Source organism: Dendrobates tinctorius, unplaced genomic scaffold (genome assembly GCF_039654945.1).
Source record: "Dendrobates tinctorius isolate UK_male_01 unplaced genomic scaffold, ASM3965494v1 ptg000184l, whole genome shotgun sequence".
NCBI classification, from domain to species: domain Eukaryota; kingdom Metazoa; phylum Chordata; class Amphibia; order Anura; family Dendrobatidae; genus Dendrobates; species Dendrobates tinctorius.
In genome coordinates, this window is record NW_027361851.1 from 3,524,611 (window position 1) to 3,546,229 (window position 21,619).

General features: G+C 40.1%; 1 protein-coding gene across 1 annotated transcript; it reads left to right on the forward strand.

The window, feature by feature from the left end:
• The first annotated feature begins 8,916 nt into the window (after window positions 1-8,916).
• CUNH10orf71 (chromosome unknown C10orf71 homolog) lies at window positions 8,917-20,890 on the forward strand. Its single transcript, XM_073552072.1, has 2 exons — window positions 8,917-9,123; window positions 15,767-20,890. The coding sequence occupies exon 2, from the start codon at window positions 15,845-15,847 to the stop codon at window positions 20,273-20,275; it is 4,431 nt and encodes a 1,476-aa protein (XP_073408173.1). The 5' UTR covers window positions 8,917-9,123; window positions 15,767-15,844; the 3' UTR covers window positions 20,276-20,890.
• The last annotated feature ends 729 nt before the right edge of the window (window positions 20,891-21,619 follow it).

Here is a 21,619-nt window from a genome sequence, read left to right on the forward strand (position 1 = left end):
TTTATTTAGATTTGACTTTTTGATCGTGTTTTAGGCCTCTTTGATATGTCCAGATATTTCCGGTACCGGAGATATCCGTGTCCATGTATACATGTGGCACATCCGTGTGGCATAGGTATGCCGCCTGTGTGCAGCATAAGTACCACACGGACAGCCACAGGGGAAGTAGTGCTGCAGTAATTGCTGTTCCCCTGCATGTGGTTCTGAACTCAGCTGTAATTCTTCCCTGCTCTGCCGGCAACAGCTTGAGCAGGGAAGAATGAATGAAAACAAACCGATTTGGAGTCCCCCTTATTTTTTAACCAGCCCGGCAGAACTATACAGGTGCAGGCTGCTATTCTCAGGCTGGTAAGGGGCCATTAATATGGGCCCCCCCAGCCTAAAAAAAAGCAGCCCGCAGCTGCCCAGAAAAGGCACATCTATTTGTCACCGCTCGTCACTGAGCCTGTGCGCACTGTTTCCCATTCATTCCCCAGTAGTTTACAGCTCAAGCGGTCACATTAGCACCACTCCACCTGTAAACTTATTAACCCCCAGAGATGGATTTACACCATGGGACTTGACTGAGCGCTGGACAGGTATGCTATATTGTTGGTTTGTTTATTTATTTTTTTTTTACAGGTGATCAAAGGCTTTAAGATGGAATTAGCAGTCTAATAAAGATGGGAAAAATGTGTGGTGTATTCTATCATTAAAATACTTTAGTCTTATTGTGTATGTGCTTAATTTACCCTTTACTTACTATTGGATTAGTAATGGATAGGTGTCTTATTAACACCTCACCATTACTAAGCCGGGCTTAATGTCACCTTACAATAGAAAGGTGACATTAAACCCTTATAAACCCCACTTGCCACCGCTACAGGGCTCCAGATTAGGCACATCTAATAGATACACCTTTTCTGGGCAGCTGCAGTAAGCATGGAGATTGCAAATCGATCCTTACTACTTTCAAGGACTGTCCCTGAGCATTGTTAATGGAAATTGCAAATAGCAGTTAGTTCAACTGTAGGCGTTTAAAATCTAAAAAACAAATCGGATGGAATGAGTGGAATTCTTGGAATGAAAATATCCTCTCCTTTGGCACATCCTGTTTCTGAGCTGTGTATCTAACCCTATCCTGTGTGATAATGTCTGCTGAGCTGTGTACCTAATCCTCTCCTGTGTGATACTTTCTGCTGAGCTGTGTATCTAATCCTATCATGTGTTACTGACTGCTCAGCCTTGTATCTAATCATATCCTGTGTGATACTGACTGCTGAGCAGTGTATCTAAACCTATCCTGTGTGATACCATCTGCTGAGCCGCGTATCTAATCATATCATGTGTGTTACTGACTGCTTAGCTGTATATCTAATCCTATCCTGTGTGATACTGACTGTTGAGCCGTGTATCTAATCCTATTCTGTGTGATACTGTCTGCTGAGCCGTGTATCTAATCCTATCGTGTGTGATATTGACTGCTGAGCAGTGTATCTAATCCAATCATATCATGTGTGTTACTGACTGCTTAGCTGTGTATCTAATCCTATCCTGTGGGATACTGACTGCTGAGCCGTGTACCTGATCCTATCGTGTGTTACTGACTGCTCAGCCGTGTATCTAATCCTATCCTGTGTGATACTGACTGCTGAGCCATGTATCTAATCCTATCCTGTGTGATACTGACTGCAGAGCCATGTATCTAATACTATTCTGTGTGATACTGTGTGCTGAGCCATGTATCTAATCCTATCCTGTGTGATACTGACTGCAGAGCCGTGTATCTAATACTATTCTGTGTGATACTGTGTGCTGAGCTGTGTATCTAATCCTATCCTGTGTGATACTGACTGCAGAGCCGTGTATCTAATACTATTCTGTGTGATACTGACTGCTGAGCTGTGTATCTAATCCTATCCTGTGTGATACTGACTGCTGAGCTGTGTATCTATGTCAAATATAGAGTGGCACTACCGCAGGGTGCGAAAGTAGGTTACCCAGACCAAAGTGAATAATAAAGTAACTTGGCACTCAACTGAATAATCCTTTGCAAATTAGATTTATTTTATAATTTATTGCAGTCCTGGAAACGTTTCGGTCTATTATCGGCCTTCCTCAATCTGCCGACTGCTATCGCGAAATACTAATCCGGTACCCAAGTAAGAATTCCTATGGAGATCTACTTCTGAATGTCATGTTGATCTAAATGGTATCTCCTATTATTATAAGAGTAGATAAAGTGATTTAAATGCCTTGCAAAAGGGAATATATAGCCATACATAAGGAGATGTATAGATCTCCTTGGAGATATCATGGACGCTTGATCTGTTAAGAACTAGTGCTGTATAGTCCAGGAGGTAAATGGGTCCATATGAGGCTGGTTTAAATATGGAAGCGGCATACACTGGTGGGACGTGGTATTCCCCCGCTCGTGAGCTGTGTATCTAATCCTATCCTGTGTGATTCTGGGCTCCCCCTGCAGTCTGTGTTGGCACAGTAAAGAATTGTGTTATTTCCAGCTGTACAGAAGGACGATAACACCATAGAAATTATAAGAATAATAGGCCAAATTGTTTGGTGGATTGGAACGTGCAGGGTTAAAATTTCACCTCACCTATGACGCTCTCGGGGTCCAGACGTGTGACTGTGCAAAATTTTGTGGCTGTAGCTGCGACAGTGCAGATGCCAATCCAGACATACATACACTTTTTCCCCATTTATGTACCTAGGGGCAAAATTGTTTGGTGAATTGGAACACACGGGGTTAAAATTTCACCTCACAACATAGCCTATGACGCTCTCGGGATCCAGACGTGTGACTGTGCAAAATTTTGTGGCAGTAGCTGCGACGGTGCAGATGCCAATCCCGGATATACACACATACATACATACAAACGTACACACACAGATTGAGCTTTATATATTAGATACTAGCTGATGAGCCCGGCATTGCCCGGGCATAGTGACTAACTGTGGTTAGTTATAACAAATTATAATGATTATTCTCCATCCCGTAGTCCAGTGCCCATATACCCATCATGCATATGTGCCATCCCATAGTCCTGTGCACATATACCCATCACACATCCTCCATCCCATAGACCCATGCCCATATACCCATCATGCATATCCTCCATGCCACAGTCCCATGCCATGGTGGCTATGATGTCATAATAGGTTGCAACCATTCTGACATAATCATCACCATGGCAACCTATTATATCATCATCACCATGGAAATCATTATGATTGTCGCTATGGCAACATAGTCACCACCCTCACCATGGCAACCTATTACATCATCGTCACCATGGCAACCAATGTGACATCATCGTCGATACACACATACATACACAACACATAAACACACACATACACTCAGCTTTATATATATAATAGCTGAAGAGCCCGGTGTTACCCGGGCATAGTAACTAACTGTGGTTAGTTACAACAAGTTATAATGATTATCTTCCATCCCATATTCCAGTGCCCATATACCCATCATACATATCCTCCATCCCATAGTCCCATGCCCATATACTCATCATACATATCCTCCATCCCATAGTCCCGTGCTCATATACCCATCATACATATCCGCCATCCCATAGCCCTGTGCCATGATGACTATGATGTCATAATAGGTTGCAACCATTCTGACATAGTTGCCATGGCAACCTATTATGACATGATCGTCACCATGGCAATCTATTATGACATCATCATCACCATGGCAATCTATTATGACATCATCATCATCGACATGTCAACCATTATGACATCATCGTCGATATATATACACACATACACATATACATACACACACACACATACACTCGTTTTTATACATATATAAAGTATACTAGCTGAAGAGCCCGGCGCTGCCCGGGCATAGTAACTAACTGTGGTTAGTTATACCAAGCTATAATTATCCTCATCCCATAGTCCCGTGCCCATATACCCATCATACATATCCACGATCCCATAGGCCCGTGCCCATATACCCATCATACATATCCTCCATCCCATAGTCGAGTGCCCATATACCCGTCATACATATCCTCCATCCCTTAGTCCAATGCCCATATACTCATCACACATCCTCCATCCCTTAGTCCCGTGCCCATATACCTATTATGACATCATCACCATGGCAACCGTTATGACATAAACGTCCCCATTGCAACCTATGATGAATCAGCGTCGCCATGGCAACCATTGTGACATCATAATGAAGGGCGGGGCTTGATGCGCACACATTTTGACCCATTCTGTAGATAGGGGCAAAATTATTTGGTGAATTGGAACGCGCGGGGTTAAAATTTCACCTCACAACATAGCTTAGGACACTCTCGGGGTCCAGATGTCTGACTGTGCCAAATTTTGTGGCTGTAGCTGCGACGGTGCGGATGCCTATCCCGGACATACATACATACATACACACACACATTGAGCTTTATATATTAGATAGATATATATATAATCTAGCAGATAGCAAAGGGTTAACATCATGGAGACATGATCTAAAGAGGTCTCGATGACGTCGACTGTCAGAGCTATCGCTCTGCACAGGAATCGCAGCACTTGCAATAGCCTGGGGGTCCTGAGTGCTGCGAGACCACTGACCACTCATAAACGTAGGTGCTGCACAAAGCCCAGCAAGCACCAACATTTTTGTACAGTGAGAGATCGGGAAGCGGTTAAAATGTATTGACTAAACCAGTGAGAATGAATCGGTCATAACTTTTAATCAATTAATGCTCAAAAGACTGAGCAAGTCTTTTTTTATATTGCAACTAGCTGAAGAGCCTGGTGTTAACCAGGCATAGTAACTAACTGTGTGGTTAGATATAACAAATTATAATGATTAAATTGCACATAAATTGTTGCTGTACGTCACCTCCTACTGTATATAGTGTATACTTGTATATCATCTCCTCCTGTATATAGTATATCTGTATGTCATCCCCTCCAGTATATAGTATATACCTGTATGTCATCTCCCCTGTATATAGTATATAACTGTATGTCATTTCACCCTATATATAGTATATACCTGTATATCATCTCCCCCTGTATATAGTATATACCTGTATGTCATCTCCTCCTGTATATAGTGTATATACCTGTATGTCATCTTCTCCTGTATATAGTGTGTATACCTGTATGTCATCTCCTCCTGTATATAGTGTATATACCTGTATGTCATCTTCTCCTGTATATAGTGTGTATACCTGTATGTCATCGCCTCCTGTATATAGTGTATATACCTGTAGGCCGTCTCCAGGTTCCCTCCCGTCTGTACACGGTGGAGGCACGGTGTCCACACAGCACAGAGCATTTTAGTGCAGTATCTCCGCCCTCTGAGTGTAATGAGTGTTAGAAATTGTAAAGAAGGACTAATTAAGAGTCATTAATTGTAGCTGTAAATAAGTTTAAAGCGTTGTCAGTTTAGTGCTGTTACACCAATTAAAATGATACCTGGGCGAAGAAATCCATCTCATGTTTCCGTTTTTTAATCTGTGTTTGAATTTTTAAGTTAATGACATGATTCATGTCAGACAAAGAGAAGATACAGAAGACTACAGGAGGAGCCCAGAATCAGGATTCTGGGCTCCTCCTGTAGTCTGTGCCAGAGGGTGGTCTGTGTCGGCACGGTAATAAATTGTGTTATTTCCAGCTTTACAGAAGGACGATAACACCATAGGAATGATAAGAATAATAGGCCTCAGCTACCACAACTGTCTACAAGGAAAACTGTTGCTCATGGCAACCAATCACAGCTCAGCTTTCATCTTTTAAACAGCTCTGGTGAATTGAAAGATGCTTAGTGATTGGTTGCTAACGGCCACACAGGCAGTGTAATCTGTTGTGGTCAAGAAGATGTGCCTATGAAATGCAGTGTGTATGTAAATATATATATATATATATATATTAGATATTTAATATATATATATATATGTATATATATTTGATGAGTAATAGAACAAACTGACGGCACATCTAGAACTAGTCTGAATAGGTGCATACCAAAAGGCAACTTACATATTAAATTAGAAAATGGTAGCATACCAAATATGAAATATGTGAAATACGAATAGCAAAATGGCTTTAGTAATACATTTCATAATGGCTTTTGTAAGGCATATCAAATATGAAATAAGTGAAATATGAATAGCATAACGGCTTTTGTAATCTTGAAAAACATATGAGATACTTAGCAGAAAATTTGGCCAAAAGATGTGAGCCCATTCACCAACGACAAGATGATCTCAGATTGAATGGGTCCCTATACTGACTGCCTGGTGTGAACTGACCTCTGGCTAGTAACATGATAAAGCCTGTATATATAGGACGATAGGAACCAAACATGTGATTGAATGCGAATAAAATCACTTCTTGATGAAGGGCGGAGTGCTCAGTCAGAAAACTAGTATACAAGTAATAGAACAAACTGATGGCACATCTAGAACTAGTCTGAATAGGTGCATACCAAAATGTATTACTAAAGCCATTTTGCTATTCGTATTTCACATATTTCATATTTGGTGTGCTACCATTTTCTAATTTAATATGTAAGTTGCCTTTTGGTATGCACCTATTCAGACTAGTTCTAGCCATTATGAAATGTATTACTAAAGCCATTTTGCTATTCGTATTTCACATATATATTTGATGAGATATTATATGGGGCTTTGCGTGTGGAGTGAGTGTGCCTATGTGGAGTGGGTGTGGCTTGATACACATGCACACATACATACATACGCTCAGATATATATATATCTAACTATGTGTATATACACTCACTGGCCACTTTATTAGGTACACCTGTCCAACTGTGTGTTAAGACTTAATTTCAAATCAGCCAATCACATGGCGGCAACTCAGTGCATTTAGGCATGTAGACATGGTCAAGACAATCTCCTGCAGTTCAAACCGAGCATCAGTATGGGGAAGAAAGGTGATTTGAGTGCCTTTGAACGTGGCATGATTGTTGGTGCCAGAAGGGCTGGTCTGAGTATTTCAGAAACTGCTGATCTACTGGGATTTTCACGCACAACCATCTCTAGGGTTTACAGAGAATGGTCCGAAAAAGAAAAAAAATCCAGTGAGCGGCAGTTCTGTGGCCGGAAATGCCTTGTTGATGCCAGAGGTCAGAGGAGAATGGGCAGACTGGTTCGAGCTGATAGAAAGGCAACAGTGACTCAAATTGCCACCCGTTACAACCAAGGTAGGCAGAAGAGCATCTCTGAACGCACAGTGCGTCGAACTTTGAGGCAGATGGGCTACAGCAGCAGAAGACCACACTGGGTACCACTCCTCTCAGCTAAGAACAGGAAACTGAGGCTACAATTTGCACAAGCTCATCGAAATTGGCCAGTAGAAGATTGGAAAAACGTTGCCTGGTCTGATGAGTCTCGATTTCTGCTGCGACATTCGGATGGTAGGGTCAGAATTTGGCGTAAACAACATGAAAGCATGGATCCATCCTGCCTTGTATCAACGGTTCAGGCTGGTGGTGGTGGTGTCATGGTGTGGGGAATTTTTTCTTGGCACTCTTTGGGCCCCTTGGTACCAATTGAGCATCGTTGCAACGCCACAGCCTACCTGAGTATTGTTGCTGACCATGTCCATCCCTTTATGACCACAATGTACCCAACATCTGATGGCTACTTTCAGCAGGATAATGCGCCATGTCATAAAGCTCGAATCATCTCAGATTGGTTTCTTGAACATGACAATGAGTTCACTGTACTCAAATGGCCTCCTCAGTCACCAGATCTCAATCCAATAGAGCATCTTTGGGATGTGGTGGAACGGGAGATTCGCATCAGGGATGTGCAGCCGACAAATCTGCGCCAACTGTGTGATGCCATCATGTCAATATGGTCCAAAATCTCTGAGGAATGCTTCCAGCACCTTGTTGAATCTCTGCCACGAAGAATTGAGGCAGTTCTGAAGGCAAAAGGGGGTCCAACCCGTTACTAGCATGGTGTACCTAATAAAGTGGCCAGTGAGTGTATATATATATATATAGATGCATGTGTTCATTCTTTTCAAATTTTCTTTTTCAGTGGTAGGGTGGATATCCAAATAATATTGCACAAAAGCCCACAACACTCCTTAGTTGCAGTAAAGACAATCTTTTTGATCTGTCAGGATGTCATGTTCAAAAATGCCACAATTTGCAACAGCGTTACCCAACTTCAGTCCTCAAGAGTCAACGACAGGTAATGTTTTCAGGATTTCCTTAGTATTTCCCAAGTTATAACTGCATTACCCTTGCAGGGAATAATTCCATCACCTGGGCTTTACTAAGGAAATCCTGAAAACATGACCTGTTGGTGGATCTTGAGGACTGGAATTGGGGAACACTGCTTTACAAGATGACCAATATTTCGGTCGTCCCAGACCTTGATTATGGTCTGTTAGGTGCTGTGTGTTGAACACTGAGTAGAGAGACTGGCTGCACAATATGTGAATAGTCTTTCTAATAATGTTTTCTCACTAAGGGCAGAGACAAACTGCCGTATTTTTCATCCAAGAATCGCATAGTAAAACTCTGCACTGGCTGTCTGTTCTCCTGACCTGAGCTTGACAGCTGCATAGTAATCCGTCATGCTCAGGTCAGCAGAGGTGCTGGCCAGTCCGTTCAGTGCGATGTGATTATCGCAGGAGAAATACACCAGTGTGTCTCTGCCCTTAGGCCTGTGATGGTGACAATGGGGCATTCACATCTAGAGGACCCCAGACCACACCCCTACACAAATTCAGAGTCCAAACTAGATCAATAAATTAATTAAAATCTCAGCACAAGCCACAAAGTGTATTAAGACTTTAGACCCATTACCTCCAGACAAAATAAATAAAAAAATATTCAAACACAGAACCAGATTTTTCATCTAATCTATTAATGGTTCCTTTTCAGCTCTGAGTTCCACTTCAATCCGTATCCTGTAGATGGCATCAGGACCCAATGTATCAGCACGTGGACCTGAAGAAGTATCAAGAAAAAATTCATAAAAGATAACAACCAAATAACAGTGTGCACTAATTTGAAAAGGAAGAGGATTTCTGCACATACACACACACACTTAAACCTATACTTATTCATCTCTGCACTGGCCCTTTATCTCCTAGGTAAAGTAACCGTCACATTAAAACTACAGCCATTACAATACTACTTGTAGAGATGGGTGGACACCTGGATGTTGGGGTCCAGCAGGTTCAGCCAAACAGTAACAAAATGTTTGGATTCAGGTACCTGGACCCAAATCGAAATGGCGGACCCGAAAACCCAGTGTTTGCCACATTGTCATGTGCATGACAGTGCGGCAAACACCGCTTCTGATTGGTGATAAAATCATCACCGCCGGTCAGACAGCTGCTGTTCCCACAGTGTCAAAAGACAGTGTGAATGTGCAGCCGTGATTGGAGGTATAATGTTTTTACCTCCGGTCACTGGTGTCAGCTTATGGGACAACTGCTCCCATCAGCCGACTTCTGTTGCTACTAATAACAGTGAGAGCAGGTGCTGCTGATGGGATTATTCATCAGCCGATGCCTGCGCTGTAAATAAATAATTAAAAAATAAAATACAAGGTTCATCTGTATTTATGATAACCATCCAGGTAAAACTCTCAGCAGGGAGCTGCAACTCTCAGCTGTCAACTTCAGCAACGCTTTTTATCAAGAATAGAGGAGTTTTTTAAATATTTAAATAAAATTTTTGACAACCAGCCAAGCTAAAGCAGACAGCTGGGGGCTGGTAATCTCAGGCTGGTAAGGGACAATGGATATTGACCTCCCCCAGCCTAAAAATAGCAGCCTGCAGCCACCCAGTAAAGGCGCATCTATTAGATGCACCAATTCTGGCGCTTTGCCCGACTCTTCCCACTTGCTGTGTAGCAGTGGCAAGTGGGGTTCACCCATCTCTACATGTGAGGTTCCATTTTAAATTTATAATTTTGTATATGATCAAAAAATGATATTAGGAGGCCTAGAGAGGTCTCAAAAGTAGCAACTATAATTTGAAATGGGAGGCATTAGAATGGGATGCCTCTAAAATTGATCTTGTTGTATGGGTTGTCCACCTTTGGGGACAATTTTTTTTCTTATTTAAATGCATGCATTTGTCGCTATAAATCATGTTTGCATTTGTGTTTCATTAAAATATTTGCACCGTTTGGCTCCTATAGTCACTGTATTACACTGTTTATAGTTGGCTGCAGAATGACTTATCAGAGTTTCCCATGTTATCTTTTTTCCTACGTGCTAGGGACATGATTTTGTGGCACTTACTATTATATAGGAGTCAAAGATCATAGCCTGGGAGATTGCTCAAATCCACCCACTATTACCTTTGGAGCGAAAATCTAGTGCCTGCCCCCTATCATTTGGACAATTACACGACTGACCAACGATCAACGGAGGAGGCTGCAAGCTGTTTCCACCAATAGACCGGTTATTGGGAAGCTAATAGTGAGTGTATGGTATATACATCTCTGATTCCAACGCATGATATCCCCAGACAATTTGTGGCCACCACCAGTCGTGTTTTACAGACTGATTGGAGGCCAGGTTCTGGTTGTATATACTGTAGCTTTTTGGTGCAGGTTAAGGAACAAAAGTAAAAGAACTATTACATTTTTACATTTTATGTTTAATCCAAATGATAGCCAGTGTTTATAAAAATTATACAAAACATTTTACAAAGGGAACAAAACAATATAGCATATACAGATACATAAAATAAAAACAGACAAAACAAAAGAAACTTACTATGTTGATCACAGATACGATTTGACCTAGCGTAGGAGAGCGGTTTGTTTGAAAAACGTCCAGTGGACGGGAATTATGCATACACCGAAGTGTATCTCACTGCATGAACTCAGATCATAATGCGTCTTGCTCTTTTATCAGCACCTGAATTACACACACACACCCCTTGATGACATCACGTGGGCCAGATTGTGGGATGTCCTCATCGCTTCAGGATTTTATAAAATTTTCAACTTATGCTATAAGTTTACTCCTGATCTCAGAATTTCGAGATCGCCACCATATTTTTTGGTGGGATTTTACCATTACCCAGAGACCAAACAAGACATGGCAGTCTTCTCACTATTGATTTGTAACTTATAGGCAGGAGTTACAGTTATGATAAAACATGCATCTTCTTCCCTGAGTCATCCTATAGTTGAAAACGTGTGTCCTATCACTATTAGATCTATATCAGCCCTAGAATTCATATCTGGGTGCTGGAGCCGTGTTGTTTCTTGTAGATATAACTTTTCCCCTAAGGAAACAATGCTTTCCAGGATGTACTTTCTGTAGAGTCAATAGGTATCCTGCCTTAATTAGCTGTCTAACCTAAACTCATTGTTCATCCTCAATAGACACCCCTTTTTCACTGCAGGGCCCTTTACACTAAAAGGAACTGCCTGTGTTTTAATTAGGATGGTTCACTTTACAACTATACGTAATAGCCTAATTGCCTACTTCCTTATGTTCTTAGACTGTTAGCTATTTGCTTCCTCACTGGAAATCTTTGTGAGAGGGAAGAAGGGAGGGTGGGGTAAGTGCCCCTTCACTAGGGGCTTAGAGATTTTAATATGTTCTTGAAAATAGCTATGACAGGTTCTCCTCCTGCTCTTGCTAGTGTAGTTTTCCTCACAGACTACACAGCTCTCCTGGTCTACACAATGGCTGCTGGTGGAGAAGCTTGTGATCAGGCCTCTCCATCAGCCTCAACCAATAGAAAAAACAGTTGTATTGGTGAGGTTTTCAATTGAACAAGACAGATGGATACCTATATAATAGTAAGTCCAACAAAATCATGATCACATACACATACTAACACATATGTTAAAGTAAAGATAGTGTGGCCAGCTCTGTTAACTCACTCAGCAGCCAACTATAGACAGTGTAATACAAAGGCTAAAGTAGGCAAACAGTGCAACATTTTTAATGAAACCCAATTTAAAAAATGATGATTTTTGACCCCAATTGAATGTATTTTGGTAAGAAAAAAAATCGTCCACAGAGGTGGACAACACTTTTTAACTGGAAAAAGGTAAACTACCAAAATATTGGTGGAGCTATACAAAGAGCTGGCGTATATTTTTTTCAATGAACCTGGAGACCTTCATTATGTGTAGGGGAAAGGTGATTTGAACATCAATATAGAAAACGTTCATTACAATGAGAGGAACCAAATTATTAAATATCAGTAATTGCTCCAAGAAAGCAATGTAAAATAATCTAATGGTGAAAATTGGCTATCTATGTAATTTGTAAGTGCTGTTTGGACTTTGGTGTTAATACTAGTAATAATATTAGTAATTATACATTTCCTTCACAATTACAGTGGGGAAAACAAGTATTTAATCAGCCACCAATTGTACTAGTTCTCCCACTTAAAAAGATGAGAGAGGCCTGTAATTGACATCATAGGTAGACCACAACTATGAGAGTCAAAATGAGAAAACAAATCCAGAAAATTATCTTGTCTGATTTGGCAAGTTTTATTTTGCAAATTGTGGTGGAAAACAAGTATTTGGTCACCTAAAAACATGCAAGATTTCTGGATTTCACAGACCTGTAACTTCTTCTTTAAGAGGCTCCTCTGTCCTCCACTCATTACCTGTAGTAATGGCACCTTTTTGAACTTGTTATCAGTATAAATGACACCTGTCCACAACTTCAAACAGTCACATTCCAAACTCCACTATGGTGAGGTGAAGACCAAAGAGCTGTCAAAGGACACCAGAAACAAAATTGTAGCCCTGCACCAGGCTTGGAAGACTGAAACTGCAATAAGCAAGCAGCTTGGTGTGAGGAAATCAACTGTGGGAGCAAAAATAAGAAAATAGAAGACATACAAGACCACTGATAATCTCCCTCAATCTGGGGCTCCATACAAGATCTCATCGAGTGGGGTCGAAATGATCACAAGAACAGTGAGCAAAAATCCCAGAGCCACACAGGGGGACCTAGTGAATGACCTGAATAGAGCTGGGACCACCGTAACAAAGGCTACCATCAGTAACACACTATGCCGCGAGGGACTCAGATCCTGCAGTGCCAGACATGTCACCCTGCTTAAGCCAGTACATGACTGGTCCCATCTGAAGTTTGCTAGAGAGCATTTGGATTATCCAGAAGAGTACTGTGAGAATGTCATATGGTCTGATGAAACCAAAGTAGAACTGTTTGGTAGAAACAAAACTTGTTGTGTTTGGAGGAGACAGAATGCTGAGTTGCATCCAAAGAACACCATACCTACTGTGAAGCATGGGGGTGGCAACATCATGCTTTGGGGCTGTTTCTCTGTGAAGGGACCAGGACAACTGATCCGTGTACATGAAACAATGACTGGGACTATGTATTGGGAGATTTTGAGTGCAAACCTCCTTCCATCAGCAAAGGGAATTGAAGATGAAATATGGATGGGTCTTTCAGCATGATAATGATCCCAAGCACATCGCCAGGGCAATGAAGAAGTGGCTTCGTAAGAAGCACATGAAGGTCCTGGAGTGGCTTAGCCAGTCTCCAGATCTCAACCCAATAGAAAACCTTTGGAAGGATTTGAAAGTCCATGTTGCTCAGCGACAGGCCTAAAACATCACTGCTCAAGAGGAGATCTGCATGGAGGAATGGGCCAACATACCACCAACAGTGTGTGCCAACCTTGTGAAGACTTACCGAAACCATTTCAATTCTGTCATTGCCAACAAAGGATGTATAACAAAATATTGAGGTGACCTTCTGTTAATGACCAAATACTTATTTTCCACCATGATTTGCAAAATAAATCTTGCCAAATCAGACAAGGTGATTTTCTGGATTTGTTTTCTCATTTTGACTCTCATAGCTGTGGTCAACCTATGATGTCAATTACAGGCCTCTCTCAACTTTTTAAGTGGGAGAACTTGCACAAATTGGTGGCTGACTAAATACTTTTTTCCCCCACTGTATATACATATAGATATAGAGTATATATATATATATATATATATATACAGTTGTGGCCAAAAGTATTGACACCCCTGCAATTCTGTCAGATAATACTAAGTTTCTTCATGAAAATGACTGCAAACACAAATTCTTTGATATTATTATCTTCATTTAATTTGTCTTAAATGAAAAAACACAAAAGAGAATGAAGCAAAAAGCAAAACATTGATCATTTCACACAAAACTCCAAAAATGGGCCAGACAAAAGTATTGGCACCCTCAGCCTAATATATGGTTGCACAACCTTTAGCCAAAATAACTGCGACCAACCGCTTCCGGTAACCATCAATGAGTTTCTTACAATGCTCTGCTGGAATTTTAGACCATTCTTCTTTGGCAAACTGCTCCAGGTCCCTGATATTAGAAGGGTGCCTTCTCCAAACTGCCATTTTTAGATCTCTCCACAGGTGTTCTATGGGATTCAGGTCTGGACTCATTGCTGGCCACCTTAGAAGTCTCCAGTGCTTTCTCTCAAACCATTTTCTAGTGCTTTTTGAAGTGTGTTTTGGGTCATTGTCCTGCTGGAAGACCCATGACCTCTGAGGGAGACCCAGCTTTCTCACACTGGGCCCTACATTATGCTGCAAAATTTGTTGGTATTCTTCTGACTTCTTAATGCCATGCACACGGTCAAGCAGTCCAGTGCCAGAGGCAGCAAAGCAACCCCAAAAAATCAGGGAACCTCCGCCATGTTTGACTGTAGGGACCGTGTTCTTTTCTTTGAATGCCTCTTTTATTCTCCTGTAAACTCTATGTTGATGCCTTTGCCCAAAAAGCTCTACTTTTGTCTCATCTGACCAGAGAACATTCTTCCAAAACGTTTTAGGTTTTTTCAGGTAAGTTTTGGCAAACTCCAGCCTGGCTTTTTTATGTTTCGGGGTAAGAAGTGGGGTCTTCCTGGGTCTCCTACCATACAGTCCCTTTTCATTCAGACGCCGACGGATAGTACGGGTTGACACTGTTGTACCCTCAGACTGCAGGGCAGCTTGAACTTGTTTGGATGTTAGTCGATGTTCTTTATCCAACATCCGCACAATCTTGCGTTGAAATCTCTTGTCAATTTTTCTTTTCCATCCACATCTAGGGAGGTTAGCCACAGTGCCATGGGCTTTAAACTTCTTGATGACACTGCACATGGTAGACACAGGAACATTCAGGTCTTTGGAGATGGACTTGTAGCCTTGAGATTGCTCATGCTTCCTCACAATTTGGTTTCTCAAGTCCTCAGACAGTTCTTTGGTCTTTCTTTTCTCCAGGCTCAATGTGGTACACACAAGGACACAGGACAGAGGTTGAGTCAACTTTAATCCATGTCAACTGGCTGCAAGTGTTATTTAGTTATTGCCAACACCTGTTAGGTGCCACAGGTAAGTTACAGGTGCTGTTAATTACACAAATTAGAGAAGCATCTCATGATTTTTTGAACAGTGCCAATACTTTTGTCCACCCTCTTTTTTATGTTTGGTGTGGAATTATATCAAATTTGGCTTTAGGACAATTCTTTTGTGTTTTTTCATTTAAGACAAATTAAATGAAGATAATAATACCAAAGAATTTGTGTTTGCAATCATTTTCAGGAAGAAACTGAGTATTATCTGACAGAATTGCAGGGGTGTCAATACTTTTGGCCACAACTGTATATATACACACACACACACGTATTACTTGTCATTACACATTATACATTTATTGTAAAATGAACAAATTTTGAAATTCTTAAATAATATAAATCTTTTTGAGTATATTTTACTTTTTCTGCCCACAGGAATGACCCATTGGGAATCTGAAAAAAATTCATACATCTGCCACCTGTAAAACATATCAAATAAAACAATTTGCTGAAATGCTTCGTTACAAAAAGCATAAAAGACAGGCTGATGGCCTAGGTACAAGTGTCTCTCTAATGGACGACACAGACCGGGAGGTGAGCAGTTTCACAGACCGAGCATTCAGAAGTTTATGTGTTGCAGAAGAAGAGGCATTTAATGATGTTCCTCATGTGCCACCCCCGATTAAAGGAATATCGCTTTCAACAAAGTACCATCTAGGAATTTTTAACCTTTCAGTCAGAAAAACTCAGCCACTGGCACAGTTACCCACAACTCCACGCCAACGTGGGAAGTGGGCTCCAACATTCCAGCCTTTGCTTACCCATGCAAAAGTAGATGTGACCGATGTAAAGACCAATAACAGCAAACTATGTGCCCCTGTGCCAAGAGGTTATAAACAGCGCTCTAAAGTGTCGTCGTTGATACAGACTTTTGATAACGTTGAAAATGAGATACCAAATGACTCTCCTTTAGACTCAAGACTTATTTTATCTAAAGGTTCCCATAGAGACATTGAAGCAAATGCTAAAAGTGAGACTGTAAAAAAAAATTGCATTATTAATGAATTAATACCAGAATCTATCAATCCAGATGATTGTCATCTTAATGACAACAACTACAGACGTACTGCCAGAGAAGTGTTTCTGGAGTCTCAAACTGAAACGTGTTCTCGACTCTCAAGGTCTCCGCTGCTTTTGTCGGTATCACCATTGGCTGATCAAGCTAAAAAAATAGTAAAGCAAAATGATTCTCTCAGAAGAACAGCTTTTTTGCATAGTGAACATAGTGCTTTTAAATCGTGGAGTGACATAAATAGGAGAATGGTTGGAGGTGATGAAAGTGACAGTTCAATACCAGGGACGCCTCCTCTTCCAACATCAGCAACCCCATGCTCACCTTTACTTCAAAGAGCAATATCTGGACTGAAAGCAAGAGATGGAGGAATAGAATTAGGCTGGACTTCTCCTGCTTCTTCAGTATCTAGCAGCTATGATCCTAATCAAATGCTTAGAACAGTGCCTCCACTTCCTACCAGAAAAAATGCAAAACAAAATAGAGACTCTTACCATAAAGTTGCAAGAACTCCACTAAATGTAAGAAATCAAGAAGTGATAAAGACAGATGAGGGACATTCATCAAGCAAGGAGCAAGTCAATTGGATGAATAAAATGAATAAATCTAAATCACCAGAACAAGTCAATTATGTAGCTTCACCTAATAATGCTTCAGAATTGAACAATGCATCACAAATTCTTGTACAGCAAAAAGAGGAAGGCCAAGCAAAGATAATTTCCACAGAGCATATAGAAATGTCTGAAGCAACAAGCAAAGAAGAAGTAAAGGAATCAGAGAAAAAGCAGTCACCCCCTGGAAAAATAAAAACATTAATAAAGCAGATTGAAAAAGAATCAATTAAAGAGATTATGCCAGTTCATTTTACAGAAAAAAAATCTGAAACTATGAATTTACCAAAGGATGAATCTGTAGAAATTCCAGCTACAACTGAAAAATCATCACCTAGCTCTAATAATTTATTAGTGAGCAGCAATCATGTACCACCTTGGAGAAAAACAAAAAGTAGTAATAAAAAAGTCCCAGAGAAGATAATTCAAAGTAAAAGTGTGACCAAGAAAAAGACTATTGCAGTTCATGTCCATGAAAATATATCTTTATGCAAAGAAGTACAAGAAGAAAAAACATCAATTTTTAACATCTCAAATCTTTTGACTCCAGTTATAAGAAGGAAAAACATCCAAGAAGCCCTTGAAGAAAACAGTATAATGACCCCACCAATTAACATTACAAGCAAAGATCAAGACAAAAGAGAACTCCTTTTATATCAGAGAAGAGATGATTATAAGTCTAAGGCCACGAGTTTACTATTTAATTTGAAAGATATGAGAAAAAGGGTTAAAAGTACGTATAATCCAGCCATTATTGCAAGAAATGGCTTTGAAAATAACTTGATGACAGACGTACAAATGCAGGAATCTGCTATTCATGCTAATAAAGTTCCAGATATCAATAAATTGGTCTATGAGGCTGAAAATTGTAATCACACATATTTTGAAGAAAACTTAACAGGAGAATCAGAATTCAAAAATAAATTAGTGGGAAATGAATCCGAGAACTACTTATCCTTGAGTCCCATGGATCAGATCACAGCACATAAGAATGGAGAGCTCTCTGAAGAAAAAGTAATGTCAGATGCAAATTTTATACAGGATGAGAGGGAAGGTTCTCAATTTCTCTGTACGAATGACAACCATATCAGTAAAGTAATTGATTATCCTCCACTGAATCTTCCTAGCAAAAATGATACATACGTAGGTGGGGAGAGCACAATGTCTACTGAAGACTCTTTAACTTGCCAAAATAACACAGAAGTCCATTCTCTGTTAGGAAAAGAAAATGTAGGAGAAGAAATTAAGCATGATGAATGTACAGATGTTGTATCTGATCCATGCCCTTGTGTTATGGAAACAAGTATAGACATTGTTCCAAGACAATCAAAGACATGCTTTCCCTCTGAAGACATTGAAAGTAAATGGGATGTTGATCATTATGAAAGTGAAAAGCAAGTTAGTAAAGATGATGAAAGTAAGGAAATTTTACAGTATTTTGCAGTTAATAGTTGCAGTGGAGTAGATGGAATAGAGAGCAATGTGAAGTTTGGAGTTCTAGACAGTCAAATTGAAAAAGAAGAATACCAAGAGAATGTGACATTTGAAAAGCCTAGAGCAGAAAGTTCATGTTCTGAGGAACTTAAAAGGCCATCATCCATAACACCATTTAAACCAAATTTATTTTACTTAAAAGACAATAAAATTAAATCTTCTTCTGTAACAAAGTCAGTGAGACTTCCTCTTTTCCGGAGTCTTTCTGAAGATTGCTTGGCCTTCAAGAAGTTAGATGATAACTATTCATGGACGATAGGAGACTTTAGAGTTGCAAGAGAAAGCAAAGGCATAAGTACAGATATCCTCAGAACAAAGCATACAGATATCAATAACATCGGCAAACATCAAACGCACCTAGAGGTAAGCCTTACAGAAGAAACCTCAAAACAAGAAGCCATGTTGCACAATCAAGTAAAAACTTACAAAGAAGAAGCAGAAGACCAAAAGCTTTGGAGAAAAGTTCATAGTATTAGAGATGATAAAAATAAACATGAGGTAGAAGAGTCAACTGCAATCAACATGGCTAGCAGGAGTAAAAAGGTACCATGCTTAGAAGAGACATTCTTCCATCCAGTTGAAACCTGTGTCTCTGAAGTAACAGGACCATCACCAGAATGTAATACTTTGATTGTACACAACATAAGTGACTCTACAAAAGAACTGGTAAATGGAGAACACATAGGTTCTCCTTGTATTGACACTGAAAATACAATTGATTCTCCTATTGATAATGGAATATTGCAGTTTGAGGATAGTGTTAGTTTTATAGAAGATATTGCCTGTTCCACCATAACAAGTCCTATGTCAGAGAGTGTTACTTGTTCCATTGTTGCCAGCCCCATGTCTGTGAATACTCAAAGCTCTGGGTTCACCACAGCACTTTCAGCTTTAGAAGATATACCAAGTCCACTCTCAACAAGTGTAAATACAAGAAATGGAAAGTTCAATTTCTTGCTCCCTGAACAAGTAATTCCACTTGACTCAGAGTCTAAAAGCACTCACCTAGTAAAACAGGAAAAAGGATCTGTTTTAGAACCACAAAAGATGCATGCAAAACCTCCTGCTGTACCCCCTAAAACAGAAAAAGCATTACGCCGTGCCAAGCGTCTGACCAAAAAACGAAGAAAGACAGATATGCCTCAAAGAGATTTCCTGGAATCTGATGTTGTTTTAGATGTTTCAGCACCAGGCAATCTTACACCAACATTGGTCTCTTCACAATCACATAACAAATTAATGTTATGCACACCTAGATCCCTAGAGCATGAAGACATCATGTCTGAATCTTCGACTCCATCCCTTCCACTTACCCAGCGTAAACTTCTTCTGGACCCTGTCTCTGGTCGATACTTCATGGTCGACATCCCTGTTTGCTTGCGCATCAAAACCTTCTATGATCCTGAAACAGGAAAATATTTGCAAATGTCACTACCTCCATCAGAAGGGGAAAGTCCAGCCTTTGAAATGTCTAACAGTCCATATATGATGTACCCAGGGCTTATGCCAGTGACTGTTTCATCTATTGTATCATACAAGGGTACGTCAAAGCTACTGAATCATGAAAATGTAAACACTTGTGAAAGGGAAAGTTTATGGAATGACAGAGAGGAAGATTCTTTAAAAATGGATAATTTTAAAAGTTGTGATTCCCATGATCAGAGAATATTAAGGACTCCACTGAGCATGGACAGAATTACAAGTAGAAGCTCAAATATTATCTCAATGAAAGATATAGATGACTTTGCAATGGAAGCAGTTTCATGAAATTTGTACTAGCCATTTAAAGTAAAAAAGTGCAAAACCTTACTGTATGGTTAGATAACATGTAAAGATTAAAGTTGTACAGCCACTTTAATTCCATTTTAACATATCTTGGTTTAAACAGTACAACAAATACATTAAAGATAGGCATAAACATTGCGACTACATGGGATTACTGGTCTTTTTACGCCAAGTTCTCAAGTCACCAAAATGAACCAAGAGTTTGTGGTTTCATATAAGTGATTTGGGTAACCAAAATGTTTAGCGTTTTTAAGGAAAATGGTAACCCTTTTGTGTCTTGGTGTTAGGGTCATCTTAACATAGGATGTTCACTGCAATATAAACTTCACCAACTTTTTTTGGATGGGTATTTGTGTGAACTACTACAACACTAGTGCAAACATGAAAGATAATACATGGCAACTAAGAGCACAAATGTTTCATTGCATTAATTAAAAGTGTATTGTATGTTTACAGCCATACAAGTTTTATGCATATAAAATGCATTGATTTTGGGTGGATTTTACTTCTTGAATCACTGTCACTATAGTTTTCTTGTATAGGGCATGTGGTGTGGTGTGCAAAAGAACTCAGCAGAATAAAGTTTGTGAACTGCCACCCTGAGCTAAAAGTGTAGTTTTAATTCTATCGCTATTTGTTCCCAATACGCCATAGCCTTCAATGTCTAGTTAGCCAGTGTATGACTGTTTATTTTTCTAGTGTTTTGTCTTTAACACATGATTCATAAAATGCAAGGGGGGGGGGATTAAGCCTAATAAAAAGTTATTTTCTAAAACCTTCAGCAGGAAAAAGTAAGTGGCACTGGAATCTTCATCTCATATCACTAGGTTTATATTGCCCGAGCATAAAATAGTGGTAGTGGAAGGAGGTGGAAGTGTTGCATTTTACATAGAGGACACATGTATTATTGCAATGTATTTGGATCAGCAATGTGCTTAGTGATATGTGTTATTAGCAGTAGAGTTGGGTTCTGTCTAGCCAGAGATAGTTAATCGAGAAAGGTAGAGTTAATTGTTGGGACTAACCCAGAGTCAGAGGGGCTAAAGTGAAGGGACAGAGAGAATTTCCTGTCAGGAAGTCACAAAGGTCTTAGCTTACAGCTAGAGAAGTCGTTTGGTCTGATTGGTCAGCAGAGTTGCATAAATTGGGTGCTTCTAAAGTGAGTGGAGACCATGGTAAAAGACAGCATGATCCAGATTGGGGACAAGGAAAAGTGATAAAACGAGTAAGTGATTCTCCAGAGACGAGATCTGGGGTAGTAAGCCTAGATGGCCGGTAAAAAGTTATATGACAGTCAAATGACGGAGCAATGCTGAGAAGAAAAGC